General features: G+C 42.1%; 1 protein-coding gene across 1 annotated transcript in view; it reads left to right on the top strand.

Moving 5' to 3' along the window:
* LRP1 (LDL receptor related protein 1) overlaps positions 1–21,140 on the top strand; it is a 297,752-nt gene that overhangs the window by 138,056 nt on the left and 138,556 nt on the right. Inside the window, exons 7-14 of the mRNA XM_040425719.1 lie at positions 2,184–2,346; positions 7,618–7,840; positions 10,371–10,560; positions 12,064–12,207; positions 14,047–14,283; positions 18,136–18,316; positions 18,717–18,939; positions 20,642–20,831. Coding sequence (XP_040281653.1) covers positions 2,184–2,346; positions 7,618–7,840; positions 10,371–10,560; positions 12,064–12,207; positions 14,047–14,283; positions 18,136–18,316; positions 18,717–18,939; positions 20,642–20,831 — 1,551 coding nt within the window. The remainder of the gene's footprint in view (positions 1–2,183; positions 2,347–7,617; positions 7,841–10,370; positions 10,561–12,063; positions 12,208–14,046; positions 14,284–18,135; positions 18,317–18,716; positions 18,940–20,641; positions 20,832–21,140) is intronic.

Genomic DNA, 21,140 nt, shown 5'->3' on the forward strand with positions numbered 1-21,140 from the left:
ACGTTTGAGTCCAGCATTGGTGATTACTAATCTCTAGTGGACTATGAAGGGACATCTGTATATAATGGCAGTCTGTGTTGCTGGGTATCAATCGCAATAAATAATAGGAACCCATTTCTTTGTAATTTTTTTTTACCTCTTTCTGTTTCTTAGTCAATTGCCAATTCTTGTGCCTCTGAGTCAGCATGGGTGGAACAGGCAATCTGCTCGGTTTGTTATGTACTCCGATCCTCTCATTTCCAGTTCTGTTTTATGTTTTTGTTTTTCCTTTGCTCTTTTATACTTGCTTTTTTCCTTTTATTCTCCGGCTTTTGAAAAATTACAGGATTGTATGGTGTAGATGGGAAGTATGCACAACCTAAAGGCATTGTCCTTTTTTTTTTGGTCAATCCCCTCCCCAGACAGCGAGATCTGTGAAGAGATCTGTACTTACCTGCTCCTCACCACTCCATTCCAGCTTAGGGTCTCCTAGGACTTCAGCAGTGGCACACGTGACCCGGTCTGTGCAGAAGTTCACAGGTGGGGACCACAGAGAGCCCTTGAGCCACCAAGCTGGAATGGCATGGGGTTGAGCAATTCAAAACAATAAACGAACATTTGAACAACCCCGAAGTCATTTGTTTTTATTGCTATTTTAACATATAACTAGGGATGAGCGAATCGACTTTAAATGAAACCTCCGAAGTCGATTCGCAGTATTAGAATGTATTGGCTCCAATGAGGCGAAGTTATTACTTCGCATAATTTCATAAATTGATTTCTACTGTAAAAAACAATTTCCCAAACTCTGGTTCGGTTCCAAGGTACCACTTGGAACCGAACCAGAGTTTGGGAAATGTTTTTTTTACAGTAGAAATCAATTTCTAAAGTTATTATGCGAAGTCTAACTTAGGCTCATCGGAGCCAATACATTCTAATACTGTACGGAGCTCCCTCTCCGTACAGTATTGAAGTGATGTTTTATGCGAATCGACTTCTGATGTTTCATCCAAAGTCGATTCGCTCATCCCTACATATAGCATACAATACAGTGGAATAACTGTATGCAATAACCCTATAGACAACACACAAATCTTACACAACCTGTAGAATGCATACTATACAAACAATTTAAAGGGGTCTTCCCCAATAGTCATAATAATGTATTGGTAGCCGGACCCTCCGAGAAGGGCAGGCTGAGACAATAATCGAATGTGTTCGGGAAGCTCCCGACTGTCCCCCAACTGATAATGGATGGTAAGAGGAGGATTGGATGAACTGAGATAAGCGGCTGCTAGAGGTAAAATTATTTGGCAGCGGAGTGTCTCTTCTCTCTCCACTTTGACACATACACGTTCAGTTGAGTATGTATGTGTATAGGGGAGTCTGGAGAGAGTTGAGAGAGATAGCAGTCTACTAATTGATTGTATGACTACCTTACAGGGCATCTGTCTGCAGGTTTCTCCCTATGACACTGACTGACCTGGTACATGTGCACTTGGCAGCTGAAGACATCTGTGTTAGTCCTATGTTCATATGTGCCCGCATTGCTGAGAAAAATGATGTTTAAATGTATGCAAATGAGCCTCTAGGAGCAATGGGGGCGTTGTGGTTACACCTAGAGGCTCTGCTCTCTCCATCGGCCACACCCTCTCCACTTTGATTGACTTCAGGATAAGTCAGGGCCAGGCGTGAAGACATTTACACTGCCTGTCAAAGTGGAGAGGGAGCAGCAGATGAAGAGAGAGCAGAGCCTCTAGGTGTAATGGTAATGCCCCCGTTGCTCCTAGAGATGCATTTGCATATATTAAAACATCATTTTCTCAGTAATGAGGACACATATGCACATGGGACCAACACAGATGCCTTCAGCTGACAAGCGCACATGGAACAGGTCAGCCAGTGTCATAGGGAGAAATCTGCTGACAGATGCCCTTTTAAGGGTCTTTAATGTGTATTGTGATTGTGAATTTTAAGAGAAATGTACCTTTTTTTTTTTTCTTCTTTTTTTTTTAAGAATTTGTTTCATGCTTTAATTTTTCTTACTAGGTTTGCGTTGTCAACGTCTTTTATTTTGCTTGATATAGCAGTATGTGGCTATACATAAAGAGCACATATACACTGCAGCTTGTCGGCGTGTGGCGTGAAATGAAGAGTTACCAGTATGTATTTGACAACCTGCTGTTTCTGCTCTTATCTTACAGATGTAGAACAGATGGCCATAGACTGGCTGACCGGCAACTTCTACTTTGTTGATGACATCGATGACCGAATCTTTGTTTGCAATAAAAATGGTGACACCTGTGTCACCCTTCTTGATCGGGAACTGTATAATCCTAAGGGTATTGCACTGGATCCAACTGTGGGGTAAGGCACTGTGACAGAGTTCTCCTGGAAAATGCTCACATGTATTCACTGCTCGGTCTAGTTGTGTGAAGGATTGGCACGCACCCCCGTTCATAGGTCAACCACTCTTTTGGACCTGATTATAAAGATGTCAAATTCAAGGACTAACCATATAGCTCAATATCTCTGATTGGAATCCTTTGTATATAGAAACGTTAGTCATATCGCATAGGAGTCTTATTTATTCCGTAAGGTATTATATACTGAATATCACTGGTTAATGGCATTCTGATCTGTTGAGGAATTTTATGACCAAACCAAACCATGGGCCCCATAGGTCAGCTCTGTAATAAACATAACATTTAGTATATATAAAGTGGCTGCAAAGTAAGAGGCCTAGAGAGACCACTTATTCTTGAAGTATGTGCGTGTGGGTAGATTTGTTTAGAAGGATATTTACATATGAACTCCAGGAGTTGCCTTCTTTTAGGCATTTTGATGCATGCACCCTCCCCCCTACTGTTTCACCATCAGGTCCTCTGCTGGGCCAATCCAACCATATCTCTCTCATCTGCACTGTTGTGCAAAGAGGTATCTCCCATGAAAGAGAACCATCTCACCAGCACCACCTACTAGAAGTGGCCTCCTAGGAGTCAAGATCCGACTTTCCAACTATCCTTTGGATTTGACAAGGAAATATAGCCACACCAAAACTCTACTCCAGCTCCTGGTGCATGGACACCTCCTACTACATCCGGATTTTCCTCCAGAGAGGTTGAAGCTGTGGTCTTTAGTAAATGACCCATAGTATCTTTAAAGTCTTCAACCCAATTTCACTAGAAAAATCATGTTTTTATAAAATTGAGCAATTATGTTGAATTCAGCAATTCACTGATAAAATAACCTTATTTTCAACTTCTTCTTCTTGCTTTCTGGACGTAGTGCCCTTGATTGGGAAACACAGCAAATGGTCAAACAGTTCTATTGTTTAGATAAATAATTACCGTACTTATTGCACAACCTAACTGCAATCTGGTTAGAAAAGATCATAAAAACAGTCAAATAATTGAAATGCTCTGCTCTTGCCTGACCTTTAGCTTTGAAGGTCCTCCTATCTGTGCTTACAGGACCCCCCCCCCCCCCCCCCCCCCCGCACTTCCACCCACACACCTTTTTAACTGTTACTCGTACCTTCTCTTAGTCATGGGGGGGGGGGGGGGGGGGGGGGTGTTTTTCTGTACTTCTTGGAACTGGATAAAGATGTTCCACGGTATTGCTTAATAAGACATCTGGTGTGTTTTGTTTTTTTTGCCTTTATTATGATCTGCAGAAACGTAACCTAATGCTCCTAACTTGATAGGCTTCCCTTACTTAACTTAACTTTTTGTGTGTGGTTAAACCCCAGCACTCTTCGTGTACTCCTTAGGTAATATCATCTTTATGGTCATGGCTGTTGCAGATTTTTCATGAGTACAGTGCCGTGAATAGGGTTTCTAGTTTACGCATAGAATATATTCTGCTGATGGTGCCCAGAGCAGCCGCACAGAATTTAAACTTCTTAGTGCCGTTCCTCTCTATTGGCGAAAATGCTTATGCTTGTAAAGGGAGCACATATCCACATGTGGCTGGAAAAATCCTTGCAGGAAAACAAGCACGCTGTGGATTTTCCAATCTGCAATAAATCAGTTGTGTTGCAGATTTTCCTTGTTTTTTTACCCATTGAGTGTATCTGGTAAAATCCTTAGTCAGCGGCATACTTACCGTGAAGGCAGATTATGCGATTGTTATGATGGGGAATGAGAAGGGGCCTGATGATAAAGTTCTTCTCTTTGTTCCCGACATAGAGCCACAGTATTTTCCAGCAGCCACCACTAGGAGGAGCTCAGTGTAAATCGATTTTTACAGTTGTCATGGAGTTCATTTGTATGCACGGAGCTCCCCCTAGTGGTTGCTTCAGGCAGCTGGTTTTATCATGCTCTGTATTTATGAAAGCAGAAGACATCGGCCCAGAGTTACTAATGTGTCTGCGCCTACAATCTGTCAATTTGGCACAACTAGGGCTTTTCTCACTTGAAAAGGGAGCAGGCTTCACGGAAAAAAGGCATGACCTAAAATGCGACAATTTGCACAATTCTGGCATAGAATTTTGTGTCGAAGTATGTCAATCAATAGTTTGTATTGAGTTAGGCCAAATCATCTAAAGATGCACCGAATTTATCATGTAGCCTGAAGGCCTGCGATAAATCTGGTGCAGGTCAAGGCGGCCTAAGTTTAAACCATCTATAGTAAATCTGCCCCATAGAGCTGTATGGGGGAAAGTTATCAGTGTATTCATGCCAATTGTCTGGGGTAGTGTATGCACGCCATATTTATGAAGCACATATTCAACTTTTTCTCACACAATCTGCTTCATAAAAAAAAAATGTACGGTAAGTTTGTTAGAGATCTCAAGTTTAGCTGGTGGGCCCTATACGATTTGTGTACACCCCTGTTCACGTTCAGTCCACTGCAAAATCGGCAACACGTGGATTTTACAGCCGATCCAGAGCAGACAAATGACACCACACGTGTAAAGCTATGAAATGCAGAAGCAATAGCTGTCAGTAGAGGGGAAAAAGAGCCTCACAGTTCAGCAGTCTTGAGAACACCTGATTAGGAGGGTACCTGATGGGGGCGCTCTCCATGTTATCTGACTGCTTAGGGTCATTTTCTTTATTACCTGCACAGCGGTGTTAGGAAGTAATGGTATTTTGCCCCTTTTTTTCAGGATTTTTGTGAGTTGTCTTTTTTTTAAATTTAATTTTTATTTATATAGCTAGCTCAATTTTGCACGAAAACGTCGACCACGTAAATGAAAATAAGATTCCATTACAATGAAAAGGCAATCCGTCCATTAAATTCCGGTGCAATTCAGTTGAATAACTGAAGCTTTTTTTTTCTTTTTCTTTTTTCTATTAATCTTGGAAATTCATAATTTTTTTAAATTTTTTTTTTCATACCTAGCGTCATGATTGATTTCTGTGAAGAGGGTTACCATACCGTGCAGAAGCCTAGTCCCACATGTCCCTTGGTTGGATTTTGCACTTGGCTGAGCATAGGTTGTGACCTTACTTTCCGGCTTGTTCCCAATTATCGGAGCCCATTTTATATTCATTGACACTTTAGTCGCAGATGGAGGATGTTCTTATGCATCCAGTAATGTAATCAGACCATTACTTACTGATTGCATTAACCCTTAGGGTCCATTCACACGTCCGCAAAATGGGTCCGCAAACAGGCACGGACCCATTCATTTTCAATGGGGCTGGAATGTGCTGTCCGCATCCGCATTTCCGTTCCGCCAAAAAATAGAACATGTCCTATTCTTGTCCGCAATTGCGGACAAGAAAAGGCATTTTCTTTGAGAGTGCCGGTGATGTGCGGAACGCACATTGCTGGTGTCCGTGTTTTGCGGATCCGCAAAACACATAAGGACGTGTGAATGGACCCTTAGAGATCATACTTACTGGTTGTACGCAGAGTGTTAACAGTGACTGATGACTGTGAATAATCTAGACGTGTTAATACTTATTATGGAGCTTTAGGTTTATTTTGGCAAAAGTTTAAATTTCGCTTTGGGTTATTTACTCGGAAAGTTATTTTCCTGCTACAGCCCTCACCACAGTAAAGGAGGAAACCTGATTAACAATATAAAGTAATGTAAGGAGTAGCCTGCCTGCTTCTCCCCTCGGGTGCATCTGATACCATCTCCCTCATTAGTGTACCTAATAAACTGCTCCTCTCCAAATGAAATAGGACCTGTAATTTCTCCAGACATGTCAGTCCCCATGTAATAACAACTCTGGAACATCTATTCTTATGACTCTATGTTGTGCCTTTCCTGTATTATTCCTTCTAGACATTATGATTCATTCATTAATGAATGAATTACTAGCATTTGGCAGTGTAGGTCCGGCTGGGTGTTACCAGTTGGGTATGTGTCCTTGCACAGTCTAACTCTATCCACTCACCCCCCCAGCTGGTATCACCCATCTGGACCTTCTCTGCAAACTGCTAGTAATTAATTCGTAACTTCTAGACGGGATGATAAAGGAAGGGCACAGCCATAGTGTCAGGCGAATAGATTCTCCAGAACTGATATTACATGGGGAATGCATGTAGTTACTAAAACGGACCTGTCAGGAGAGGGGAAGTGGCCCAAAGAAGGAGGCCTTGAGGCTTGGACTGACCTTACTCAAGTCTAGCACCTGGCTCAGGAAAGGTATAAGCCAACGATCTCCTGGCCTAAAGACGCCAAATGATTACTTTTCCGTTGCATTTGGTAGTGTGCGTCAGGAGTGTACGTGGGTGGAGGGGGGCTGGGCATTTCTCACCGTATGCCTCTGTATGTGCGTACGCTGGCATTCATTGATCACTTAAAGGCTCCCATGATGTGTACAATGCAGTATACTTTTCCCCCCCGGATGTATCTGTATGAGATATAACACCAGACTGCGCAGAGCATAAGATATATTGAAGTGTCTTGTGTCCTCAGTCAGGTGAATGAGGACCTCAGGATACATTTGACGTACACACCGGCGGCAGATTACACCCCGAGATTTTGACAGTGTTTGAATAGGCAGACCACTACAGAAGGGGACATACCACTGTAGACTGGAGCAGACTGTTCGGCAACTGTGTATTAACCGTTTCATGGCTGTTAACCTAAAATATTCCAAAAACTTAGAAAGCATAGATGCCACATCTACCTTGCCCGGCTCCATCTCCGCCCTTCTTGGCATTTGTAGCGTACTATCATATGTTGCTTGCGGGTCTTGATGTACAGGTGCCACAGCCTTTGCAAACTGTATGGGATTGAATGTTAATGTTATAATTGTGTGTAGAGTTCTCCTTTAGGCTTTCCTCAGATTGGAATGTATCAGGAATCTCTTGTGATGTCCAGCATTTGATGGCAAGAGTAGTGGAAAAAAAACCTTACATTCTCAATAAAACACTTTTTATTTATTTCTTTTTATAATGGGAGAATGGCCTTCCAGTTTGTATCATCCCATGAATTAGACTGACTCCCCATCAGAGCATGACTTATTTTCCTCTTCATTACGAATAGCAATTAGATTAATGTGCGTGTAATTAACATCAGCAGAGAACTCCGATACAGAGGCGCGTCCTATCTATCTACTGGCATTTATTATGGATTCATACAGGACCTGGATCTAGCCGTCTCCCTGCATGTAGAGATGATTTACTCTTTGATGTATGTGGAGGAGATTCATTAGGACTTCCCTTTTACAGGAAGGTATTTTTCACGGATTACGGGCAGATCCCGAAAGTGGAGAGGTGTGATATGGATGGCCACAACCGAACAAAGCTGGTGGACAGCAAGATCGTCTTCCCACATGGCATCACCTTGGATCTGGTGAATCGTCTGGTGTACTGGGCAGATGCATACCTGGATTATATCGAAGTGGTGGACTATGAAGGCAAGAACAGGCACACCATTATCCAGGGCCTGCTGGTGAGTGAGCGATGAGAACTTGAGAAGATGCCTTCGTTTTGTGGAGGGTTTTTTCCTCAATCATTTCTTCTTGTAATAGTAATGATGGATTACACAAGGCCTATTGCCATGCTGGATATTGCCTAGTAACTGCACACGATGTAATATTGCAGCTTAGATTAGTGACTGGTTCAGTATTTCAGGTTGTATAGTAATCACAATCAAAATCCTTGGAGAGAAAATGAATAGTGTATGTATATATGTGTGTATATTTATATATATATATATATTTTGAAACAAGGCAGCGCTCTAGTCTTAGTGAGAAGAAAGTGGATCCTTTATTTCACCCAATGCAACGTTTCAGCTCATCTCAATGGAGCCTTTGTCAGGCCTGATGAGCTGAAACGTTGCATTGGGTGAAATAAAGGATCCACTTTCTTCTCACTAAGACCAGAGCGCTGCCTTGTTTAAATTTTACATAACAGTTTGTGGATTTGTTTAATCCTGAATCCTTCAAGGACTTTGCACCTGGCAGAAAATGTGTGCTGCTATTTAATATATATATATTAATATATATCCCATGTAAGGCCAGGTCGTTCTGGTGCCTTCATTCATTTATTTATTTAAATAGTTTTCCCATCTCGCACACAGGGGCAATTGCTAGGATATGCTCCCATTGTCTCATAGGTGCGGGTCCCAGAGTCCCGAAAATATCTCATGAACACAGCCGGTAAAGTGAACCTGCTGCCCTCGAAAAAAGCCGAGCAATGGCTCGGCCCTGTAGAAGTGAATGGAAGCAGTGGCCGCCCAAGTGCGGTAAGCTCCCATTAATTTCTACGGGGATTCCAAAGATAGCCGAGAACGCCGCTGTGCTGTTTTCAGTGGGTCAATAGGTATCCTTGGTAGTGGCTAGACATGGCACTGCCGGCCACCACTTTGCTGGCTTTGTTTTCGGCTGCATTTACGAGATAAGTGCGTGTCCCACCTTTTGGGACCCGTACCTATCAGACAATGTATGGCCCCATTGTCTGAGATGGGAATACTCCTTTAAAGGTGTTGACCAGAGCATAGGTCATCAGTATCTGATTGGCAGGGGTATCAGGAGTCGGATCATCTGTTTGAAGCAAGCACCGCGGCCTCTTCTGAGGCCAGTGACGTCACATTCATTGGTCACATGGCCTAGGCGCGGCTCAGTCCCATTTAAGTGAATGGGACTGAGCTGCAATACCAAACACAGCCGCTGTACAGTGTAAGGCACTGTGCTTGGTAAGCTGACCTTCCAACAGCTGAGCAGTGGGGGTGCCGGGAGTCGGACCCCCAACTAATCGGATACGAATGACCTATCCTGGGAATAGGTCATCAGTATTAAACACTCGGATGGCTGCTTTACTTTTAAAGGAAGTGCGTCATCTACAGATGTGGCCTTACTTACCTCAGCTCGAGATATGCTGAGATGAATGGCATGAGATCTCCAACCTTCAATAAAAAATGGTTGATCCTGTGTTAACTATACTGAGGTTTTATAATCTTAAGGGCTCATGCCCACGAACATAAAGGCTCCGTGCCCGTGCTGTGGATCGCAAATTGCGGTCCGCAATGCACGAGCACTGACTGTGCGGCAGCCGCATGCGGATTGCGGACCCATTCACTTTAAATAGGATCCGCATCCGAAGGTCCGCACGCAAAAAAGTAGTGCATGCACTACTTTTTTGCGGTGCGGAGGCATGGCCAGAAACACAACGGAAGCACTCCATTTCTATAATGGGCCTCCTGTTCCGTTCCGCAAATTGCGGAAGGCACACGGGCGTCATCCGTTTTTTGTGGATCCGTAGTTTGCAGACCGTGTAAACGAGCCCTTACTGTGAGTATGCATGTTAATACGTTTCATGCCAGGTTTATCCTGAATGTTTAAATCCATGCCAGGTTTATCACTGCACCACCCCAGTAGGTAGATGGCGTACAAAAACAGTAGCATTTCTCTGCAAAAGTGTTAGGTTTAATGATGTGCCAAATGTATAAAATGTATAAAAGAACAAATACATTTGGCACACCTTTTAATAACTCAAAGCAAAACTGACTTCAAAATATCCCATCATTGTACATTTAACCAGTTAGCGTACTATGCCTTATGACTAGCAATGAGCGAATTTCTTGAAATTCAAGTCGGCTGAAGTGGTCTGGCGATTGGTTTCAGGTCTGAATAAGATTTGAAATGAATCAAAAGTGCCCCAGTTGCCCTGAAAAGTTGTGGAGGACATTCTGGGGTCTCCTAGGACTGTAAGCAACTCCTTTCAAGACCTCATTAGTAATGTATGTATGGCTGTGGGAAAACACATGGCTGCTGGCGGTAACAAAGAGCCTGTATGGAAAAAATAAATGTGTAAAAATAATTGTTTGAATTTTTTTTTGCTCATTGGCAGCAATAGCCTGTGTAATGTCTTCCTATGTCTGAGAAGTAAGGGCAGATTTGACTTGGATGTGTTCTTCTCTAGCCCCGTCTTTATCTTTTATTCTTTTTTTCTAAAGTTGTTGCGTTTTGTTTTTTTCTCAGATTGAACATTTATATGGCCTTACTGTTTTTGAGAACTATTTGTATGCCACAAATACAGACCATGCCAACGCTCAGCAAAAAACTAGCGTGATTCGTGTGAACCGATTCAACAGTTCAGAGCACCAGGTAGTGACCAGGGTGGACAAAGGTGGCGCTCTTCACATTTATCACCAACGCAGACAGCCAACCGGTAAGGTTTGCTACATGACGGATACAATATGTCGGTGCTTTTCCTTTACATTCTGCTGCTAATGACTAACATCATGCAATATTATTTTACTACTAAAGCACTTGTGTTATGTATGTACAAGACTTTGAGGCAAAAAATCGGACATATGGATTCTAGCATAGAGGGAAGCCATCTTTAGATTTTTAGCCATGGGGTAACTGTAGGGGCTAAGCCCATAAGCCTCATAGGGACCCATATGAGAACAGTAGTGCAAATGAAGCTGGAAATGTGGGGGCCCTGTTAATGATTTTGCATTGGGGCCCCGGAGCTACAAGATGTTCTTCTGTTTCTAAGTGCTGTGAAAGTACACCTCCCAACTTTACTGGTATATTTAACCATATTGTGGGTTCATACCAGTACAGGAGCCAGCTGTTGCAGATTACCAATATGACATTTTTCTGTAAGTATCTTAGAAGATATGGTGCCTTATTTATAATATGCACAATGCAGGGCTGGCCAAGTCCCAGGGGCCCAGCAGACTATTCGGCTCCTTTTAGGCTCTGTTGACATTTGTGTTCTGGGTGTCTATTGTAATGGGTGCCACAACACTCTGCCATTGCACCACAGACACCACTACCGTCCATAGGCTTATCATGGGGTCCATCAGGTTCCACCAAAGTGTGTGTCCTTTTGACGGGATTCCTATAAAATTCACTATGATGTCCGCTTGAATTTGTGCAGAAATGTAAGAACCCCTAAACAATTATAATATATATGTATGTTTATTCACTTTTCAATCATGGCAAATGATTTTTAATTGTGATAATTATAGCATTCTGAATACAGAATGCATAGTACAATAGGGCTTGAGGGGTTAAAAAAAAAAAAATACATTTTTAACTCTCTTTATTCACTTGTTCGCACAGCCGGCATCTCTTCTGTCTTGTTCTGTGAGGAATAGGACCTTTTGATGACGTCACTACGTTCATCACATGGTCCGTCACATGATCCATCACCATGGTAAAAGATCATGTGACTGACCATGTGATGAGCGTAGTGACGTCATCAAAGGTCCTATTCCTCACAGAACAAGACAGAAGAGATGCCGGCTGCGCGAACAAGTGGATTAAGGTGAGTTACATTTATTTATTTTTTTAACCCCTCCAGCCCTATTGTACTATGCATTCTGTATTCAGAATGCTATTATTTTCACTTATAACCATGTTATAAGGGGAAATGATACAATCTACACAACCTTGAACCCAAACCTGAACTTCTGTGAAGAAGTTCGGGTCTGGGTACCACATTCAGTTTTTTATCACGCGCGTGCAAAACGCATTGCACCCGCGCGATAAAAACTGAACAACGGAACGCAATCGCAGTCAAAACTGACTGCAATTGCGTACTACTCGTGCGGGTTTGCCGCAACGCATCCGGACCTTATCCGGACACGCTCGTGTGAAAGAGGCCTAAGTGTTGTCACCTTGTCCATCAATACAATCATCCCTATCTCTTTATTTCCAGTCCGGAGCCACGCCTGTGAACTGGATCAGTATAAGAAGCCCGGAGGATGCTCCGATATCTGTCTTCTTGGCAGCAATCACAAAACTAGAACATGTCGCTGCCGATCTGGGTTCAGTCTTGGCAGTGATGGCAAGTCATGCAAAAGTAAGCACCATCCAGGCAGATGCAATAGAGTTATGTCGTTGCTTTGTCAATGAGATTGACATTAGTTTTTGTGCATATTTGACATTGCAGTTCCCTGTTATTAACACATTTACTGTTTTGTTTAGTTTTTTCTGTGTATGTGTGATATATATATATATATATATATATATATATATATATATATATATATATATATATATATATATATATATATTATATATTTTATCTCTTCTGATTTTCATGTTTAGAATGAAAAATGAAAATAAATTTAATTTTCTCCAGTAAAAAGATAATCATTCACTCTATTTAATTCCTCAGACTGCTAGCTCAGACTGGAGGGGCTTGTGTGCCCAAATATTTGCTGAAGTGGACATGTCCTCATTGTGAACAGGCCTGCATTTAAATTAAAAAGTCATTTTTTTTTTTCTCTTTCTCTCCCAGAAACAGCGCAATTGTTATCCATCTGGTATTTCAGATGAGGCCCATTCATTTAAATTGAAATATGTGTTTTTACAGCAGTCACTAACTTCGCACGTTTGCCTTTTTGTAGTGCTGCAGGTTTAGCTCAGCACTGGTGTCTTGTGCTGGGAGCAGTGGGTGTCTGGCTGTCTAATGACAGCTGGGCATTTGCTCTAACTGCCAGGATCGGAGAAACCGACAATCCCAGCCGTAGATGCTGTGGTCAAAACTGATTGCAGCATGTACCGTAAGTGGTTTCAGAGGGAGGGTCTCTGTCTGTCACCCATCAGCCCCCTGTGAATGTGATCCCAGGGTGCTGTTTGCAGCTCAATCTAATGAAGCCCCTAGATCTGACTTTTCTGTAAATGCCAGAGGAAAGCCTAATAGATTTCTACTGACAGAATAATTCACTGTACTACATAAGTACTGCAGTGTATTGTAGAAGTGATCAAGTAAAGTGGGAGAAATAAGAGTTTCATTTAAAATAAATCTCCAAGTAAAAAACAAAAAACAAAACTCCTTTTCCCTAAAAAAAAAAATATTTTAATGGAATAAAAGAAGAAAAAAAAAAAAAAAACCTCAACATACATGCATTCATTACATCTGTATTGATCTGAACTATGCATCTATCCCGCAGCAAGTGCTGTCAAAAAAAAAAAAAAAGAGCCAGAATTGCTCTTTTTTGTTGATCCGGCACTCAAAAAACAGAATCAAAAGCAATCAAAATGTTTCAAGTACCCCAAAATGATAGCAAAGAAAACTACAAGTCGTCCTGCAAACATCAAGCTTCCCATGCAGGTCTGTCAAAAGAAAAGTAAAAAAAAAATATGTTTTTGGCTTTTATTGTGCAAAAGTAGTAAAACCTTAAACAAAAAATAGGCATATTTTGGTATTGCTGTAATCGTACTGACCTAGGCAATACAATTATCCTGTTATTTATGCCTCAAAATCAATGTTGCAAAACTTAAAATATAAAAAAAACAATAGCAGAGGGTTGTTTTTTTGTTAGTTTTTTTTTTATTGAAAAACTTGATCAAAGAGCTTATGTGTACCCCAAAATGGTGACATTAAAAACTCCAACTTGTCCCATAAAAAAATTCTCTCCTATGGCTACATTAATGGAAGAATAAAAAAATAATAATATAGGTCTTGGAATGTGATCATATAAAAAATGGTTACCTATGTGCAACCGTTCACTACGGGAAAATGCAGTGAAAGGTTGCATTATCCGTGAAATATGTGTTGAAGACTTCAGCTATGTGTGCCGGCTCTAATCAGTACAAGACTCTTGAAGAATTATCAGGAAGATACTTAATCCTGTGCTAGGAAACATCTATTGTACATATATCAACACTGTTGAGACATTTTCTCTTGTTCCAGAGCCAGAACATGAGCTCTTCCTGGTCTATGGCCGAGGACGCCCAGGCATCATCAGAGGGATGGATATGGGAGCCAATATTCCAGACGAACACATGATACCTATTGAGAACTTAATGAACCCTCGAGCCCTGGACTTCCACGCAGAGTATGGGTTCATGTACTTTGCAGACACCACAAGCTTTTTGATAGGAAGACAGAAGATTGATGGAACTGGGCGGGAAAACATTCTCCAAGAAGGTGAGGTCAGGCTTACCAATACGAAGCCAAAATATAATAAAATAGCTAAACAAACGTATAGATCTGTTTAATATCCAGTTTTATCATTGCGCCCATTGTTCTACTTGGGCTTCACGTTATTCGTGATAGAAACACGAGAGAGCAGGCCCTGACAATGTCATGCATGATGGCGCTTATGTTTTTGGAGGGTTTTTCTCCTGTGCTTGCCTGATTAGGGCTTTCCGTATGAGTAGTTGTGATTAGGCAGTGTTGCAATTTAAAACTTATTCCTGCAAAGAAATTAAAATAGCATTGCACAGCCAAATGATTCTCCCCCTTCCCCACCCCCAATCCCTGGAGGCTTCTGCATTCTTTTCAGTGTGTCATGAGCTGTCCAGCCAATTAACTAGGTGTGATGGTCCATGGACGCCTGTCTCTGACATTGCAGCTGTCACTTACTGCTCTTTTTTTGGAAGAGGAGGCTGGAAAAGGAGCTATATTGCCTCTAGATCTTTTTTTCAGAAATGTAGTCATTTTCTCTAGAATTGGCTACAGTGAGTAAATTATATTTTGATCTTAAAATTTGCCAGTTTAGGTCTTTTATAGAGAATATTTTCAGTACATTTAATTTTGTAAAACGGAAATGTATTTTTGTATCCTGTAATCCTGTTACGAAGCGGATGTGGATCCGCTGTGTCACCTGAACAGATTAGGTTTAGGGCTGCTCCTAAGGGCCTTCTCTAAATGGCCCCCTGGTCTTCACCCTTTGACCCCTGTACAGGGATCTGCAGGGGAACCACCAGGCTGCTACCTCTTGGACTAGTCTCTATTCAAGTGACGGCTAACTCGCGGGGATTAGTTAAAACTGTAGTCGGGGACAGGCCAAGGTCAGGGAGATTAGGGTCAGGACAGAAAGTGAAAGGTCAAATCTGGACAGCAGGCAGAAAGCTGTAAATGGGCAGATGACTGTAGAAACGGCACACCTTTGCAGGACACCTTCCCAGTAACCCGGGATATCCAGCCATTATCTGGGGAAGATTAGGAAGTGCGCTGGAGAAAGCGCCCCCTACTTGCAGTAAGAGGCTTTGCCACCAAGAAGCAGGCCGTAGCCTGTGTGGGAGGAAAAAAGCAGGAGCTACTCCAGTGGCCAGGTCCACTGGGAAGGAGGAGACTGGCGGGTCTGAGCTGCGGGAACAGAGGAGAAGTTGAGCAGGCTAGCAGCCGTGATCACCGGAGAGAGCGTATCAGTGCTGGGCACAGACCAGCGACATAGCAAATCCAATGTCTTTTCATACCTTGTCGTTTAATATGGTATGGAGATGAGCGGTGGTGGAGCATAATCGCGGATGTGAGAATGGTGCTATGACTACTGGGAAGTGTTTTTTCAGGAACAAGCTGAAAAACCACAGACACATCCCACCAGTTCAGGGTGTAAATAAAAAATGAAAAGGAGAGGAGCGGTAGGATTATGCAACTAATGGTATGTACCTAACATGGTACACGTGGGCAAGTGATTTCTAAGATTTAAAAAAAAATAAAAAATGGTTGGAAACCCTGTTTAATTCACTTTTTTTCATTAAAAATAGTGCTTATACATTGGAATGGTTTTAATATGCTCATTTTCTATGCACATTGACTTTTTTTTCATTTGGAAAATGAAAAAAAGTCAAAGGCGGAATTTGGTTGCTATGAGCCATAGCACAGTTTTCCCATTCCACCAGTTTTGATAAATCTTCCCCATTAAGCCCATAGAAATCAATGGGTTGAATTTAAAGTCTTTTTTTGTAAAAAAAAAAAAGTTTTTGTGATATTTTTTTATTTTTAACTAAAGATTTGAAATATATCAAAAGAAGTAGGAAGTATCTGGATAAAAATGGATCCGTTTAACAGATGGAAAAATATTGTCTTATGTATCCATCTGTCTCCCATTCACTGCAATGTAAAAAAAAAAAGTATACATTTCGATACTTTTTGGTCCTGCAAGAAAAAAAAAAAGGGTGGTATGCTACGTTATTCTATCTTGCAAAAAAACTTACAGAAACGTAAACTGTGCCAAACAGTGTGCACTTTTGAACTAAATTTGCCCAACTATAATCTATGGATATGTCGAGCCATAATGTTTACAAATATTTTCTCTTGATTTACAGCAAAAACAAGTCCCTTAGTGTGAAGGCGCCCTTGCTCTCCATTACTCCAATTCCTGTCAAAAAGCGCGTGACATCTAGAAATCGCGCTCCATGTGTGTGCGTGATTCCCTGTTATGGCCACTGCTCGTCTTGCAGGAGCACACAGCATTATACTGATTTATAATGCTGTGTGCCTCTGCATGACCTTACTGCTACAGAATCATAATGACGGCTTTTTTTCTGTATGATCCTATATCAGTAAGGTCATGCAAAGGCACACCGCATTATAAATCATGATAATGCCATGCGCTCCTGCAAGACGAGCAGTGTGCAGAACGAAGGATCACGCTCACACATGGAGCTCGATTTCCAGACTGCACACATACAGTATGTGTGAAAGAGCCCTAATTCTGGTATTAAATGTATCCTCTAGGCTAGTATTGTGCCAGGATGTGTCATATGATTTATAGGCCTCATGCACACGACCGTAGTTATGGTCCGCATCCGAGCCGCAGTTTTTGCGGCTCGGATGCGGACCCATTCACTTCAACGGGGCCGCAAAAGATGCGGCCAGCACTCCGTGTGCTGTCCGCATCCGTTGCACCATTTCCTGGCCACCCCAAAAAAAAATAGCATGTCCTATTCTTGTCCGTTTTGCGGACAAGAATAGGCATTTCTACAATGGGCCACCCGTTCCGTTCCGCAAATTGCGGAAGGCACACGGGCGGCTTTCGTTTTTTGCGGATCCGTGGTTTGCGGACCTCAAAAAACGGAACGGTCGTGTGCATGAGGCCTTACTCATTAGACATCCATATTGTGCTGTATCATGTGCTTTGCTGTTTACTCTGTTGCTTACCATCTGCTGCTGTGCATTTTTTCTGTGTTATTGTTTTTATATTTGCCCATCCGATGTGATATATTTTCTTTGCAACCTGTGTAACTGTTTAAAGCCCAGAGATGCTTGGTGACGCTAGCATTGCAGTGCTGCTCAGGGATCAAGATGAATTGTGGGTCATATTTATGGTTGGGCTGGCCCCCTAGAGTACCAGAGCATCCTCCGGTGGGCCCAGGCTCTGATACCATATTAGATTCCAAAGATCCAGGAGAAAAAAAACTCATTTGGCTGCTTTTGGATCCAGTCACATACCACTTGGGTCTATTTGTTTGATTCAAAATCGGTTAAACTGATGGGCCCCAGTTTGACACTTGTCACCTTTTCCTGATTTGAGCATGGAGCTACTGCTGGGCTACCTTGCCCATTGTCATATGACATCTCACTGGTATTCGATGCTGTGCTAGTGTGATATGGCACTGAGTCTTAAAGTTGCTTTCCACCAATTCTCATATATTGCAAAGGCAGAGAAGAAAATCTCCTCACTCCCAGTGATCTGACTTTGGGCGTGAAGAGACGCTGCTGCACACCAAGCGAGACTGTCTGATGCCCACCAAGTATCGTGCACATGTCCTACTAATAGGAATGTCTCGACAGCTGTCCTGTCTGGTGTGCACCAGCATATCTCCATCACCTATGTTAGATTGGGTGGGAGACAGATTGGACAACTCCTCATCATTAAATGAAATTTCAAGATTTTTGTCCTAATTTGCTGATGTCCCGTTCAGAGCCAGTTGCTCATGGACTGGAGAATGTAGTTGATGTCATTTCATTATTTATTTCAGCCATCCTTTTCTCCCTAAATAAATGAGACACATTATGAAATAATAGTTTATATGTCTTCACATTTTAAAGGTATCCACAATGTAGAAGGTGTTGCCGTAGATTGGATGGGAAACAATCTGTACTGGACAGATGATGGCCCAAAGAAGACCATTAGTGTGGCCCGCTTGGAAAAGGCATCTCAAACTAGGAAGACTTTAATAGAGGGAATGATGACTCATCCTAGAGCCATTGTGGTTGATCCACTGAATGGGTAGGTTAAGAATTTTTTTTAAATTCGGGTAGACCTTTTTAAGCATGTGCATCATCAGTGAGCGTTCTTTTCAACATGCAGAGAGCACTTTTAAGGATTGTTTCACACTGCCGGCAGCCTGTTTCGGCATAGAATGGCAGGAATCGGCTGGACAAAAACCATTTGTCTGGCTGATTCTCTGCATATTTGCCGGATCACCGCCAGACCCCGTTATAGTTAATGGGGCTGGATGGCATTCCGCTTGCATCTGGCAATATCTGATCCGAAGGCTGCTCCCAGCTGGAACAGCTTCCCTGATTGGCAAAGGCAAATGTGAAACGAGCCTAAAGATAGTTTTCTACATTGACCTTAGATAATGATATTGTGAAGATCAAAAGTTCACTAAATCTGTGTTATTAAGGTGGATGTACTGGACTGATTGGGAAGAAGATCCTAAAGATAGCAAACGTGGGAAGATCGAAAGAGCATGGATGGATGGCTCTAACCGGAACATCTTTGTCACATCGAAGGCTGTTCTCTGGCCTAATGGACTGAGCATAGACATTCCAAGAAAAATTCTGTACTGGGTAGATGCTTTTTATGACCGTATTGAAATGGTGTACCTCAATGGCACTGGTCGCAAGGTAGGAATCATCTTCCTGTAGGAATTATCTCTGTGCTTTGAAAACGTGTTATTTCCGAATCCTAAAGTAGCAGCATTACTTGTACATCTCTTTAACTACTGGTGTAAAAATGCTGGTGAGGTGGCCCCCAGGTCTGACTTCTGTAAATGCCTATTAGACTGTGCCAGAGGCAAAAGTCACTGAAAAATATACAACACATGCTGCAGGATACCTGAATATGTGGATGTACGTGGCTACATTTATAAATGAAAAATCATGGAAAATAATGCATTCTTACAATAGATGCAAGCATTATATATGGACTAAGCCCTCACTCTAATTTGATCAAATCTGAGACTCAGCCAATATTTTTTGATCAAAAGACATCTGTGCCCGCCTACCAGCACCAAGGTGGTCTCAGTCAGGAAGGTCCTACTCTAAACCACCTATGCCGTTGGGCATCTACATTCAGGAGAGCAGACCCTGCACATAGTGTGCTGCTCCTAGTTACCTCTGTGCATCAACCAACCAATGAGAGGAGGAGCACACACAGCTATATGTACCACCTAATCAAGATCACCTGTGGGATAGGTGGGGCAAAAAGTGCACAAGAATGCTACTCTCAAGATAAGGCCTCATGCACACAACCGTAGTTCTGGTCCGCATCCGAGCCGCAGTTTTTGCGGCTCAAATGCGGACCTGTTCACTACAATGGGGCCGCAAAAGATGCGGACAGCACTCCATGTGCTGTCCGCATCCGTTGCTCCGTTCCTTGGCCCCGCAAAAAAAATATAACATGTCCTATTCTTGTCCGTTTTGCGGACAAGAATAGGCATTTCTACAATTGGCCGCCCGTTCCACAAATTGCGGAAGGCACACGGGCAGCTTCCGTTTTTTTGCAGATCCGTGGTTTGCGGAGCGCAAAAAAAGGCACGGTCATGTGCATATAGCCTAAAATAGGAGTGCATTCACACATGAATACCAAAGGCAAGCCTAATAGATTACCTGTCACTTTTCTACTAACAGAGCGTCTAAGTAGCGTCAAAAGAAAAGTTAAAAAGTTTTCGGTCTTTGATTTTTTTCTTTTAAGGATTTTTATTGCACAAAAGTAGTCAATCTTAAAAAAATATATACGGTATACTGGTATACACCTACAGTATTTGGTATCGTACTTACCTAGCGAATAAGATTATCATATTATTTATGCCGCAAAGTGAACGTCACAAAATTAAAAATGTAAAAAGACAACCGCAATCGCTTTTTTAAAAAAAATTAAAAATTATATTTCTCCAAAGAAAGAGTTAATAAAACTTAATCAATGAGCTATGTGTACCCCATAATGGTAGCAATAAAAAAACAAGTTGTCCCACAAAAAAAAGCCCTCATATGGCTACATCGATGGAAGACTAAATAAAAAATGATAGGTCTTGAAATGTATGTAACCACAAAAAAAATGAAAAACAAAATTAATTAATAATGTGCCAAATCGGCTGGTCACTACGGGATTAGGAAAATGCTATGAAACGTTGCATTATCCAGAGAAAGGGCCTCTGACAAAGACATTTGCGCGGAGTCTTTCTGCATCACGTTCACTTTAACAGGATTCTGTATCCAGTTTCCATATCTGTCGGAGAGAATTATGCCGTTATTATTTTTTTGACCCTTTATTTTTTACTAATCTTTCGTCGATGGGAGATGGAAATGCTTGTTGTTTTCCTTTTAGGCGGTATATGAAGGTCCAGAGCTAAATCATGCTTTTGGTCTATGCCACTACGGTAACTTCCTCTTCTGGACGGAGTACAGGAGCGGTAGCATTTACCGGTTAGATCAAGCTTCAAAAACAGTCACTTTACTGAGGAACGAGAGACCACCAATCTTTGAAATCCGAATGTACGATGCTCAGCAGCAGCAGGGTGAGTATGTCCTAACACTTGGGAATCAAAGACTAAAGTTCTTGTTTTATAGTAAGCCTGTATTACATTGCACGATCCAGCAGGCTATTGTTGGGAGGGAAGTGTTCCCTCGGGCAATCGCTCGCTAGTGGAGGTAACCGCTGCTATTACATGCAGTGATCTCCTCCACAGCATGGAGAGGAGCGATCGTTATGCCATCGCCTGTCCCCATGCTGTCTAGTTTTTTGCCGGCAGCACGATCTGCATCGGCAAGCAAGGATTTTATAAGCATGCCGAAAGATTCTAAATGCCTGATGAACAAGCTTGTTT

This window comes from Bufo bufo, chromosome 3 (genome assembly GCF_905171765.1).
Source record: "Bufo bufo chromosome 3, aBufBuf1.1, whole genome shotgun sequence".
NCBI lineage: Eukaryota > Metazoa > Chordata > Amphibia > Anura > Bufonidae > Bufo > Bufo bufo.